The sequence below is a fragment of the Crocodylus porosus genome, unplaced genomic scaffold (assembly GCF_001723895.1).
Source record: "Crocodylus porosus isolate Cpor-Errol unplaced genomic scaffold, CroPor_comp1, whole genome shotgun sequence".
Classification (NCBI taxonomy): domain Eukaryota; kingdom Metazoa; phylum Chordata; order Crocodylia; family Crocodylidae; genus Crocodylus; species Crocodylus porosus.
The window spans coordinates 82,164,419-82,178,286 of NW_017728949.1; the positions used below are offsets into that span (position 1 = coordinate 82,164,419).

The 13,868-nt window shown below is 43.7% G+C and overlaps 1 protein-coding gene across 2 annotated transcripts in view; it reads left to right on the forward strand.

Annotated features, from left to right (window-relative positions):
• Nucleotides 1–13,868, forward strand: part of GPD2 (glycerol-3-phosphate dehydrogenase 2) — a 130,876-nt gene that overhangs the window by 37,045 nt on the left and 79,963 nt on the right. For both annotated transcript variants that reach the window (XM_019554171.1, XM_019554172.1), the window contains exon 3: nt 4,936–5,107. In XM_019554171.1, the coding sequence (XP_019409716.1) occupies nt 4,936–5,107 (172 nt within the window). The remainder of the gene's footprint in view (nt 1–4,935; nt 5,108–13,868) is intronic.

The following is a 13,868-nucleotide window of genomic DNA, read 5'->3' on the forward strand; positions in this document are numbered from 1 at the left end:
GTGTGGGCCCAAGGACCGAGCCCTGCAGAACCCCACTGCCCACATCCCTCCAGGCCAAAAATGACCCATCTACCACCACTCTCTGGGTATATTTGATCAGCTAGACTGCACTCCATTGTAAAAAATTTTGTACTGTCTGTTTAATTCAGTATGTTGGGCAGTGGTTTTAGGACCTCAACCATTTCCCATGTAAAAAATATACATAAAATGTTGTGGGAACTCTTCTGATGCTCAGCCTAAGTTTCCCTCTTCTTCACCTTAGTCCATTTAATTTTTTGCTGCACCTACTTTGATTTACCTTACTTGGTTCGCAACACAAGGCAATGACTATCTGAAGCATGTGGCTTTTGACCATTCATGCCCCTTGCTTGTGTTTATAGCCATATTGGGGGAATTACTGATATGTTCTTGATATTCAGTGATGGCAAGTGATGAACTAAGGCCAGGGATAGGGAGATGAAAAGTATTTATAAACCTTATGTCTTCCCTATTTTTTCAGTTGACAGAAGCCAAACATGCCCTCAGTATAAGTTAGAACAGTTATAGGGCTGTTTTATGTTTAAAGTCCCTGGAATTCTCTTCTAATGACCATTCTCTGGGCCCCGGATTTGTTCTCAAGGCAGAAGAGGCAGAACAGGTGGTATAATGTTGGCTTTGCACCTCTGAGAAGTATATGGGGTAAAGGGTTCTTGCGTAGGCTCACATACTCATCAGAGTCTTAAAGTCGTATGTAGATATTGAACATGAAAGGAGATTATGTCCTGTTTTAGTGGACTGATTCCCTTTATGCTGCTGCAATGTGTATATGCTTTACCGGTTGTTTGCCATCACTTCACTAGATGATCATTCATATGAATAGAAGTTTAATGAAGTATCAGGTTCAGCATGTGCAGCTAAAGATAGGAGTAAATTTCCCAGAAGTCCTTTGTGTGTTCTTCGGCACTGAATCAGCAGAAGTTATTCCTGTCTGCATTCTAACGCTTCATTTGGTAAAGAAATAAGCACTACTGCATAGACTTTTCCCTCCTCTTGTAAAGCCTGCAGAATAGTTTATGTTGTCCTCTTGTTATTTAAAGGACTTGATTCAGTATGTAGTAAAGTAGGTTTTCTTTTTTAAAACTTAGAAAATTGTCCAGAATTTTTTTAACTTAACTGTGCATAGGCACACAACACTCTGTGCCAGCATTGGGTAGATGGGTCAGGAGTAATGTAAAGAGACTTAAAAGCAGCTGGGGAAGATTTCTTCAGAGAAGGGACTCGTGCTGGCCTTGGTGCGGGAGCGTGCCAAGTTTAAAGTAAAACGCCATTTGTTCATGTCTGCAAGCAGCCTCAATATCTGATCTTTCACAAATATGTTGATTGCAGATACTTAGCACCTCTGAAAAGCACTCTTTAGTTTAGGCACTCAAAAGTAATGGATACTTTTTGTGAACAAGTCATTTGCAGTCAACATTTTCAGATCCTAGATCTGTTTGAGAGTTGGGAGTAGAATAGACCTGATCTAGCTCACGGTTAAGTATGTTAACCACAGAACTATCCTCTTATATCTTCAAGTGCCCAGATGTGCTACTGGTAATTACTTGCCCAAACTCTGATTAGGCAGTTTGTCTAGCAGATCCACTTACTTCAGAACAAGTTGTTAATTCTGTTTATGGAAAAGATTGTTAGCCCCCTCAGACCTTGCAAACAGTAGTTTGGAAAGTGGTCCAGTATCCAATTATGTGCATCATTAAAAGGTGAAGGTGAATGACAAAATGTGTGAGGAAGACAGGGCTGGAGTGGACAATAGAGCAAGAGAGCAAGCACAAATTCTTCTGCAGCTTTGCATTTTAATTAACTATCTTAATAATTGTGATACCTGGCTACAGCCCACTGTACATAAAGTAATTAGCATAGGTGGATTAGAACCCATAATGATGGCACTCGTAATGTAGATTATGTAGTAGGATTTCAGGATTCCCATACTTACCAGAGCTTTCAGAAATCTGTTCAAACCTTTTACCCTGCCAGTAAAGGGTTTAGGACCTGGCCAAAGCTCTTGTGCTTAATTTACTAAGCAACTATGTCTTTTTCATTTGGATCACTAAACTGAGAGCTTTGGCCAGGTCCTCGTTGCAAGTGTGTCTGTTAGAGAGGGAATTCTATTCTTTTTAAACTAACTCATTTAGAGAAATGAGTTAAATACTTTTGTGTCACTGTACTGTGCCACCAGGATGAAGCATTACAGAATGTTAGCCCACTTTGTGACTCACGAATCTATCTGCCTTTAAGGCTTAAAAAAAAAAAAAAAAAAAAAAAAAAAGCCTGAGAAAGGGCAGACAGCACTTTCTCAGGAAGTCTGATTTGATACTATTCAGGTTTTTTAACTGTATTAATTTTTCCTTTCTGTATGGACCCATGCATGTATAATCCATGGCCTTGAACAAGTATTACGAGAATGCAAATATATTACAATATTAATGTTTCATGATAGCAGTAAAAATTACAATTCTTTTAGTGTCTAAGTAGTTTACAAAGACTCTAAGAGTTGCTGATGTCAGTGGATCTCAACTTTTTTAGACTCAAGGCTCCTCTCATTAGACTTGAAGCACCTTTGGAAAATGCCAGCTCTTACATTTTACCCTTTGTTTTGACTACAGAAAAATAATACAGCAATTCTTCTATTGCAAAGGACATAGAAAGGCAACAACAGGTTTAGACTCTATTGCTAAGTACAAACAGTCAAAAAGCCTGAGGTTGACTTGATTCAATCTTTACAGGTTAGTCTAAGCTGTGTAGACTTAACCAATAAGCAAGTGAACAGATGTTCACTTTTGATTTTAGAAATGCAGCCATATGCCTGCAATGGCCCAGGCCAGAGGCTGGAGAGGCACTAGAGCAGGGCGGGCAATTATTTTGGGCAGAGGGCTTCTTATCCAGTTTTGGCAGGCTGTGCAGGGCTGCATGGGTAGCCCTGCACCTTGACAGGTGCCTCGCCCCCTGGTCAAGATCTCGGGACCAATGTCCCAGGGCCAGTACTGGTGGGGCCCAAAGTGGGGCGCAGGCTACAGTGGTCTGTGGAGCTGGGCTGGGCTGCGCCAGCAGGAAGAGTGGGGAGCTGGCCTGGCTTCATAGAGCCCCTGCCAGCTGGGACCCTATACCCCTGCCGCCCTGCTCTGGGCCCTGCTGGTGCTGGCCCCAGGGCACCAGTGCGGGCCCAGTGCTCTCACTGTTTCCCCGCCCACTCTCACCCTGTACCTCTCAACCCCACGGTACAGGTGGCGGGCAGCTCACAGCCTTGACCCCCTGCTTGCCAGCAGGGAAGAAGCTGGTGCTGAGTGCAGGGAAAAACAGCCCCTTGCTCACCCCGTGGCTGGTGCTCCCTGCTGCAGCTGCTCGCAGCCCGCGTGGGGCTGTCTGGAGCAGGCACAGGTAGCCCCAAGCAAACTGCAAGTGGCTGCAGCGCGATAGCAAGTGAGGGGCCACTCTTCCCTGTGCTCAGCACCAGCTTGTAACCTGCCCCTGCTGCCAGCCTGGCAGTGGGGCCAGGTTACAAGGTGGTGCTGAGCGTGGGGGTTGGGACAGCCCCATCATGCCTGTCCCACACCCAGTGCCCCATGATGCAGCCGCTCACAGCTGGCCTGGGGCTGCCTATGCCTGCTCTGGAAAGCCCCGCGCAGGCTGCGAGCACCTGCAGCAGGGAGCGCTGGCCGTGGGGCAGGTGAGGGGCCACTTTTCTCCACGCAGGGAAGGAGCCCAGGGAAAAGCTGAGCGCACGGTGTGGAAAAGCGGCCCCTTCCCTGCCCCATGGCCAGCTCTCCGTGCTGCAGCTGCTTGCAGGGGTGTCTAGAGCAGGCACAGGCAGCCCTGCGCTGGCTGTTAGCAGCTGCAGCACTGGGTGCTGGCTACAGGACGGGGAAGGAGCCACTTCCCCTCCCCCCCACTTACCTGAGGTTCCAGCTCAGGACAGCCACCTGCTCCCAGGCCAGAAGCCCCGGGGGGGCGGGGCCGGGCGGGCCCCACTGTTGTTGGAGCCTGCCGGGCTTCCCCCTGGGTCCTACTGCTGTTGGTTCCTGTCATTTTTGACACGAACCAAGGGCAGAGAAATATTAATTTTCTACGTTTTTTAGGGGCCTTGAGGGCCGGATAGAAAGGCCTCGCGGGCCGTATTTTGCCCACCCCTGCACTAGAGCATGCCTCCCTGCTTTGCTGGAGCAGACAGCTTAGGTCAAAGCTATCCAGTCCACCCTGCAGGGGAGGTGCAAAGCATCCTGGGATGCTTCAGGGACTGTGAGTTAACTTGAATCTGCAGGGGATTTGGGACAGAAGTTCAATAAATCGATGTAACCTAAGTCATACTTTATCCAGAGTTATCTTAAACCGGTTTCGGCCACTTTGATTGTGGTTTATGTGCACTGAACTTCTGTTGTATTACAGATTTGCACTGGTTTCTGATCACTTATACCGATTTATGTGTAACTTTTGTGCCTAGTGAATGTTTTTGGTGCTATGGATTCCTATTTGAAATCTCTGGGTTTATCTTGCGACTCTCCTGTGTCAGTGTTTGCACACCTAACAGTGCTAATGTTGCTTGGCACTCCCTAGCCCCCCTTAGGAGGCTCTCATGGCAGTCTAGGGTACAGGGATACAGAGTTCGAATTCTGCATAGGGTATATATTTATTTTAAAATCTTCATGACTTTCCCCTGTGTACTTTTATATTGTACATGATTTATTATCCTGGTGATAGATGTGTGAGCCAAATGTACACTAAACTTTCACTCTTTTTGCTTGTTAGTCATTATTATCCTTTTGATTTAAAAATGAATCTGCATATTCAAATGCATGTCTTTCAGTTATTCTCAGCTAAAATACACCTGCTTTATAAGGTATCTACTAGTCTTATGTTTTTTTAATTTGATTTCTTTCCTTTTTTCTTTGTTTTTCACCTTCGTAGGGCAACCTTGTATATGTTCAAGCAGCAGAACCTGCAAATGTTCCAATGAACAATCACCTTCCTGCAAGAGAAGATCAGCTACTAGCTCTACAAAACACGAGTGAATTTGATGTGCTAATTGTAGGAGGAGGAGCAACAGGGTGTGGCTGCGCTTTAGATGCTGTTACTAGAGGTGAGCCACGGGGTCATGAGTGTATATACGTGGGGGTTTTTATTATTTAAATGCGTGTACCTTACTTTTGTTCTAAAATGACAATATTTTATTCTACAAAGGGATGAGACAGCTGCAACTACTATAAATATTTAATACTTCTTGTTCATCTTAACACAGGTTTTAAGTTGAGTCATTTTAGTTTAAAATTTACTGACCACATTCAGCTTGAAAGTCTTTGATTTATTTTCTCTTCCTTAATGAGAAGTTCTGTGTAGCAAGAGGGAATATAATATCCACATTCAAATGCACTGTATGGGTTTCAAAGTCCGTTTCTATTTTTTCTTTTGAAATGTTTCTGTTTACGTTTTTGTTGTGTAATTAAAGTAGATGGAAATATTACTCTTCTGATACTATTTTCATAGACTTCAGTTGGTTAATTGTTTAAAACATTGGACCAAAATAGTTTAGAACTGATTTAAAGAGAAATGACTTCCTTTGTGGTGAGTGGAGTTATTTGCTTGTTGCAGGTTGAGTGTGACCCTTTGATTTTTAACCGCCAATTCCAGAACTGGAATTGATACATTTTGATAAAGAAAAAATCATGGTGTGCTCTCTACAACTAAAAATTAACACGTAGCAATCAGCTGATCAAGCAAATAGACTAGTTACACTTGTCAAAGTTAAGAGGCACCTAAACTTTGATTTTATGTTTCTGTTGAAATTCCCTTCAATTTCTGTGTTGTGTTGTGGTGTGCTTATTCATATATACCAGAATGTCACTGTAGTTTGCTTGTTGCCATTGATGCCCTTCTATTACCTTTTTTAACAGTATAGAATACAGTCAAATCTGGGAAGTTTAAGGATAAAATGATTCCAGAAAGATGATAAAGTGAAGTTGTGCAGGCTGAGCGTTCCTCTGAAATAGTCAGCAGAGGCCTCAGAATCAATTAGCTGTTAGTTAATGGACCTTCTAAGAGTGAATTTTTGGGATGGTGATTGTCTCAGGAATTGTGAAATGTCACACTTCAAGACGTTACAGTGGTTAATTCTGTATCTCTTGTAAGAGCTCATAGCTTCTCTCAAAGGGCATTGACAAAAGTGACATTTGTCGTGCAGTCAACCCCTTGAAAGAGTCCTACAGCTGTGCGCTGACAGAAGTGCATGGATGCAGAGTGCTTTAAAAGTGCGTGACCACATGACAAATAAACCCTCATGTAATGAGGGTTCAGATGAAGGCACTTTAAAGCTGTCAGACTTCATTAACGTCTCTCTGTTCCTTCTCGGGATTGGGGCTGGGCTGATGCAGCTCAGCCCTGTCCCTAGTGCTGTCTGCAGCAAGGGAGGAGGGGAAGGCAGCTGCAGGCTGTGTGGTGTACCCAGCCTGAGCTGGAAGGTGGGTTGGGGGATGGCACATGGATTGGAGCTCCCCTCGCAGATGGAGGGAGTTGCAGGGAGCTCCAATCCTCATGTGTCCCCTCCGACTCAGGTTGGACAAACCCCAGCCCACAGCTACCTCCCCTCTTTTTTCCCCCCTCCCTTCCTGCAGAAAGTACCAGAGCTGGAGTGGGTACTAGGGGAGAGAGGCTGCAGATGGACAGCTCCTCCTGGATCAGCTCCAAAGTGGAGCTTGATACCCAACAGCAGGTGTCAGTTGTGTCGAGGGATTGCCTAACTCCTGACACTTCATGTACAGCACCGTGAGTCAGAGCAGGGAGCTGCACATCTGTCAGCACCCAAAGGAATCCTCCCAATAGAAGCATCTGCTGTGACAGAAGTGTCACTGTGCTCGTAAGCCTTGGTTTCTTTTCCACAGTCGTGGAAATTGTGTTAGCAGGGATGGATGAAACGTTTATTGTAGAATTGTAGAAAAAGTTCATTCATGGAACCCTGTGGAAGTTCTGGAAAAAATGATGTAAGGATGAGCTTTGCTGAAAATGTGGCTAATGAGATTAACAATGTATAGGTGCATGCCTGGATAAATTGCTTATAGAACTTGCTAGATACTGTTTTTTTAAAGAAGTGTTTTATCTCACTTACTTTCTTTCGTACCCCTGCCCCCTCTCTGTTTTCTTTTGTTTTTGTCTACCCTAGCAATATGCCTCCCATCTCTTAAACTTGAATCATTAGTGACTTTCTCCTTTGCTATCCAAGTCTTTATCCATCATTCTGCCATCCCTAATAGAAAGACAGTACTTCTGGAATTCCCGTCATGACTACTCCATTTTCTTTCTCTTAACTTATCTTCTTATGGTAGGTTATAAAAATGTAGCCATTTTCTTCCTTTTTTCATGATTTTCTGTTTGTGACTACTTTCACTTTCATTCTTTGAATATTTGTTCTAATTTTTCTCCTTTAGGCTCCAACTGAATTCAGTGGTGGTGGCGGAGGGGGGACACCCCCCTGTTGATAGAGAGAAAGGTAGCTTGATATGTTAGTCTGAAGTCAGGCAGAAGGCAGGGCAGGGCAGGGCAGCACCTTTGAGGTTAAACTGGTTCAGAGCGGCACAGAACTTTGTAGGTGACAGCCTACTTTGTTAGATGCATCATTAGCATTTGAAGTAGCCTACAAAGCTTGTGCCCCTCTGAACCAGTTCTGTCTAAGGCGCTGCCCTGCTCTGGTTTCTGTGTTGATTTGTGTGACCAGTATTAGAGCTTTAATCCATATTAATATTAAGATTCACATCCACCTCAAAGCATTGTATTACTGTTCTCACCTGTTATTTCACTGTCTTTATCTTTCCTGCTCAGTTCTCATTTTTCTTTGATTGTATTCATTCTTTCTCTCATCCCCCATCTGTCATACAGCCCGTACTTGGAACCTAGATATGGTGATGGTGATGCTGAGCATTGCTGGGCCTATGATCTGGCTCCTGGAGTAGAATTAACTATGCAAAGAAGGAATGCAGGAACTAGGGGGAGAGTAAGCAAGCCTCCCAGCCTCAGTCTTCTCTGTAGCCTGATGCTTATGGCCCTCTGCTGGGAGGTGAGATTGTGGTATTGATTCCCATCAGGAGCATTGAGCCAAGGTTCTCCCACTTCCTTGGCAAGTATTCTAACTTGTAGGTTTAAAAGCCTGCTGGCAGTAGGACCATCACCACTTCGTCCTCCAGTTGTGTTTTGTAAAAAATTATCAAATACTCAGCAGAAGCACAGATGTAAATGCTGTTTGGAAGAGTTAGGCATGCTCTAAGTGTGCCTCCTGGATTGGGACCCTCAGGGGATGTAAGCACATTTGGGATCGATGGGTGTACTTAGAAGTAGTCTTGCTAAGCTGGTAACTATTCTGGACATGTCAAAATGCAACACTAAGAAACCTCCTGTTGAAAATCAATGTGCTTTACAGCCCTGCCCATGAGAGCTTTGTGAACTGCACTCACCGAACGTAGGTGCCCACCGATCCTCACTTTAGCTTTTGTGGGTTTGGCTTTACTGCTGGCTGTCATGCTATTCCACGTGCTTATAAAGATCCACCACAAAAGACCAAACTCTCATTCGTTAGAGGGGAATATGGCAGCCACACCAATATTATAACTGCTTAATATTTCTCATGGTGACTTCTTGTAACCATTTTAATGAAATGCTAACACTTGCCTACATCAGGCCTTTTAAACATGGTTGGAAGAAAACCATCAGACTAGAGAGGTACATTTTGTTTGTATGCTTACATTCTGCTCAAGTTTAGCTGAGTTATAATTTATAAATTCACCAGTTTCTCTTGATTGCATTGCTTAGAAACAAATTGAGACAAAACTATTTTTCTACAATATGTACTTTGACAGCAAATTCTGTTGGATGAAGACTGCCTTGTTTAGCATAATTGTCCTATAGTTTCATAACTGGTAGGGTCGGCAGGGACCTGAACAGATCATCAAGTCCAACCCCCTGCCATGGCAGGAAAGAGTACTGGGGTCAAACAACCTCAGCAAGGTGTTCATCAAGCCTCCTCTTAAAGACCCCCAGGGTAGGAGCCAGCACCACTTTGCTTGGAAGTTGGTTCCAGCTCCTAGCTCCCCTGACAGTGAAGTACCGCCTCCTGATATCTAGCCTGAATTTACCCTCTGCCAGCTTGTGACCATTATTTCTTGTCACTCCTAATAGTGTTCGGGGGAACAGGGACTCCCCTGATGCCTGCTGGTCCCCTTTGACTAATTTGTAAATGGCCACTAGATCCCCCCCTCAGCCTTCTCTTGTGGAGGCTGAACAGGTTCAGGTCCCTTAGCCTCTCCTCATAGGGCCTGCCCTGCTGCCCCGTGATCATGCGAGTGGCCCTCCTCTGGACCTTATTCATGTTGTCCACATCCCTCCTGAAGTGCAGTACCCATGGTACGTTCTCATATATGCTGCTAACGCAGTGCTTTTAAAGCAAAAGACAAAGTCTCAAAAGACAGCCATAGCAGTCTGGACATGCTTTGGCATTTCTAATTTTGAGCTTTCTGGCTTGTTTGGTTCAAGTGTTAACGTTGGTGCTATGCACTTTTCTACCATTCTTGCACATAATGTAAAGTTCTACATGGCGTCAGAAAGACAAGTCTTGAAAGTGAGGGGTGAAATTCGGGACCTGTAGAGTCAATGAGAGTTTGGAGAGGTTTCAACTTGAAAATGTGTGACTGTAAGGAAGGTACAGCAGTAACGCACACATCTCTGGTAGAATGACACATTCATTTCAATCAGTAGTCCAAGGTGAATTTTGTTATGTTCGTGTTTTTTATGGATAGAATCATAGAGAGATAAAACTGGAAAGGACTTCTGGAGGTTATCTAATCCAACTCCCTGCTTCAAGCAAGATCATTCATATCCAAAACATCTCATATAAATCTTATTACTAAAATTATAGTTGACCCTGTCACACCACAGGGCATGGCACCCTAATTTGCAACAGGTAACGCAGGGGGCAACAACGACCAATGTCTTGCTATTGCAAGCATTGTTAAAATATGCTTAAGAGATCTAAGGAAGAGGGTTCTGCCCTCTGCTATAGAGGAAGGCAAACCAGTCTGACCACAGGGTAAAATTCCTTCCTGACCCCATGGGAAATATCCATATCCAATAGGCATAGCTATTCCTAGATCATCCCTGCCCAATGCTTATCCAACCTCTTCTTGAACATCTCCAATGATGGACAGTCCACAACTTCCCTAGGCAGTCTATTCCATTGCCTCATTGTTCTAGCATTCTGATATGCTACTTTCTTTCTCCTGAACCAAGGAACAAGTGTATATATTTTTGACATACAAGGCAATACCAACACATTTTCTCCCAGTCCTGTCTTTCTGAAATAGAGTGTAGCACTCAGCGGGCGCATCTACAAGAGATGCTGAAGACCAAGTCTACTGTGCATTAGCATGGCAGTCAGAAACCATGCTAACGCACAGTAGATTTAGTGTAATACACATTAACGTCCCAGAAAAAGCATTTATCTGTGCTAATGTACGGTGCATTATTACTAAGATAATGTACGGTGCATTATTAAGTACTAACTTAATGCACTGTAATTACAGTGCATTAATGAACAGATAGATGCATCCAGTATTGATCTTTCCAGTCATAAGCGCCATCTTAACAAGCCTCTATGATACCAATCAATTCATAGTTTATTTTACAGACTGTGATTTCCAGCTCCTCTTGCTTGTTTTCCATATCTTTCACATCTGCATGCAGTTTGCTTTCTGACCTACTTGTTTTCCTGTGGCTCTCTGGCCCTTTCTCAGAGTTGAGCTGCTGCTTCTGGTCCATTCTTCTCTGGATTGTTTGCTCTGTTGTTGCATGGTTTTATTCACCATCCTCTGTGGACCTTAAAGTCCTCCTTAGTGGGTTGGCCACACAATGCCTAAAGGTGCTTTTCCCCCATTTTGGTTAGATGGATCCTGTCTCTTGATAGCAGATCTTTTTCTCAGAACATCTGCCCATTGTTAAAGAATCCAAAGTTTTCATGTTGACATCACCATCTTAGCCACAATTTTATTTCCATGATATGATGGTCCCTGCCTGGGCCCTTACCTTCCATTGTGCCCCAGTTTTCTTAATCTTCCTGCTAAGAGTCTCATAGTCTCCTCTTTTCTGCTCGGTTTCATTCTTTGCAGTATTGTTGGTGCTTATGTGGAGAAGCAGGGAAGGGTAATGGTCTGGTGGATGGATGAGCTCAGATTCCAGGCACACTACCAGGACCCCAAACTGAACAAGGAATTGGTTTTTCTGTTCCCTGCAGAAGGGAGATACCTACCACTTACTTCTCAGTGCACTAGTCTTAGAGGCCCCATTCTTGGGACCATGCATTTCCTGTTCTCTGGACTTCTGGGTCCTCTGGATCCCCCATGCTGATGTCTGCACTTCTGTATTTTTCCCAAGCTGTTCCACTGCAGAGTGTTTGAAAGCAGTTGATGATTTCAGGCTCTTCCTCTTCAGTTCCTCTTCTTCCTTCTAGTTGTCACATATTGCCACTTCTCTTTTCCCTTTGGCCTGTCCAATGCCAACTTCTCATGGCTTCTATTGAAGGAGTCTTCATTTTCCCCCATAGCATGCAGCGTGGATGCCTGTGCTTCTAACCACTCAGTCTTTTCCTCCAAGATGGAAACTGCCTTCTACTTGGTGCAGATGAATTGGTCTTGACTCTCTGGGAGGAACAGGAGGAGGGCCCATCCCACTCAAGTAACAATTACTGTTCAATAAAGTTAATTGGTAAATCTGTGAGATCAAAGATTGGTGTTTATGCCTTTGTTAGGTTGGTCCTCTGGAAAAAATTGTATTTGTAATGTTCAGTGTACAAAGAATTCTTGCAGGTTATCTATATTTATCATTTTACTACCTATTTTGATCATATCAGTAGCTTTCTGAAGTGTGAAATAATCATGAGCGTTTGGTTAATGAATTGTGTATTGTTACTGTTCATTCATGGAATTTGCTCTTTTATTATGTTTGATGCTTCACTTAACAACAAATTTTGCTTTTTCTCTGTTTGATAAGTTTTTACCAAATTATTCCTGATTGTATCCATTAATCTTCAGTCACATTTGACAAAAATAAATTACTGTGATCTTTTGAAGTTACCAGTAATAATTTTTAAGGACATCAAAGTTTTGGGAAACTAGTAGATGTTAAAAGGTTTGCATATCATTGTTCTACAAGCAGTATTATGAAGCACTGTAATGTTTTTAGGAGATACAGGGTAAAGAACAGAATACAGGGACAGTTGCTAGCATTGGATATTCTGTCCCTGGTCATGCACAGTTGCTGTTCCCAGCTTCGCTTAGAATCTTACTGAACCTGCTTCCTCCTTTATTTCTGCCTTGCTTACCTAATTTCAAATGAGGAAAAAATATCAGGTCTCTATGAAAGCAGCCATCTCAGGTATGCATATTGTTCCTAGAGGTTTTGAATAAGAGGCTGCCACCTTGACTGAAATGCACTTGAGGTGAGCATCATCCCTTCCAAATTCATACAGCTGTATGAAATAACCACAGAGTGGTTAAGTTGCTTGTAGCTGCTTAGAATTTCTAGAAAGTTAAGTTAGTAGTTGCTTAACACAGCTGTCAATTAAGACACCAATTATAATATAAGTTGGAAGACTGTGGGCCAAATGAATGACACAGAGCCCATCTGCAGGCTGCATCAGACCCTGGGGCATGGTATTCTCCCCTCCCTGCCCTGTACACTAGGATTGGGCCTCAGGAACCCAGCACTGCCTCCTTCTACTTCCTGTGCTCAGGGATAGGATTCTAGGAGCCTGATGCCATCTCCTTCTGTCCCCTGCATGCCAGATTTGGGTCCCTGGGGGGCCTAGCGCTGCCTAGCACCAGGATTTGGTTCTGGGAACTGTAGCTGCCTCTTCCCACTCCACACACACTGTGATTGGGTCCTGTGGGCCTGGCACCACCCCCACTTGGCTCCCCAAAACAGGATTGAGCCTTGGGACCCAGTGCTGCCCTGCCTGGCCCTGCATGCTGGGATCAGGCACCTTATACAGTGCACAGGGCCTGGTTTGAGATTTGGTAGGAAGGGAGCGATGTCAGTTTTCCCCTTTTGCAAAATTTTCAGACCTGTGGGGAGCTCCGTGGGCTAGATGACACAGTCATGTGGGCTGGAGTTTGAGCACCCCTGTACTATTCTACTCAGAGCTGTTTAGGCCTTAGTTGGATTATTCTGGGATCTGCATTTTAGGAAGAACGTGGAAAAACTGGAGAGGGTCCAGAGGCAAGTGGCAAAGATAATAAAGGGGTTCAAAAGCAAGCTGTATGAACAAAGATTGAGAGACCTAGGCATGCTTAGTTTGGCAAAAAGAGGACTAAAGGGTGACAAGGTAGCCATTTTTTTTTAAATATTAGGAAGGCTTCTATAAAGGAGAGAGAACAATTATTTTTTCTCAGCATAGAAAGCTGAATACAAAGCACTAGGTTAAAACTGCAGCGTAGATTTGAATTGCATCCTCAGTAACCATGATGGACTCAAATTTTAATGTGAAAAATTAATCCACTTGATGTGGCCCATGCAAAATTAGTATGTCAGTTAATGCAAGAGTCCTCTGTTTTCCATCCTTTATTATTTATTAACAACAGTACTTACAATAGTAATAGCATTCCTATTATTACTACTAATACCAGTAGCAACAATAAAAGTATAACTACTGTTATTATGATGCTGATGTAATAATTAAATATATTGTTGAAAGAGAGAAGATAGCTGAGACATCATAGTATCATAGTAGCTAGAGTCGGAAGGGACCTAGGTAGATCATCTAGTCCGACCCCCTGCCTTGGCAGGAAAGAGCACCGGGGTCAGATGACCCC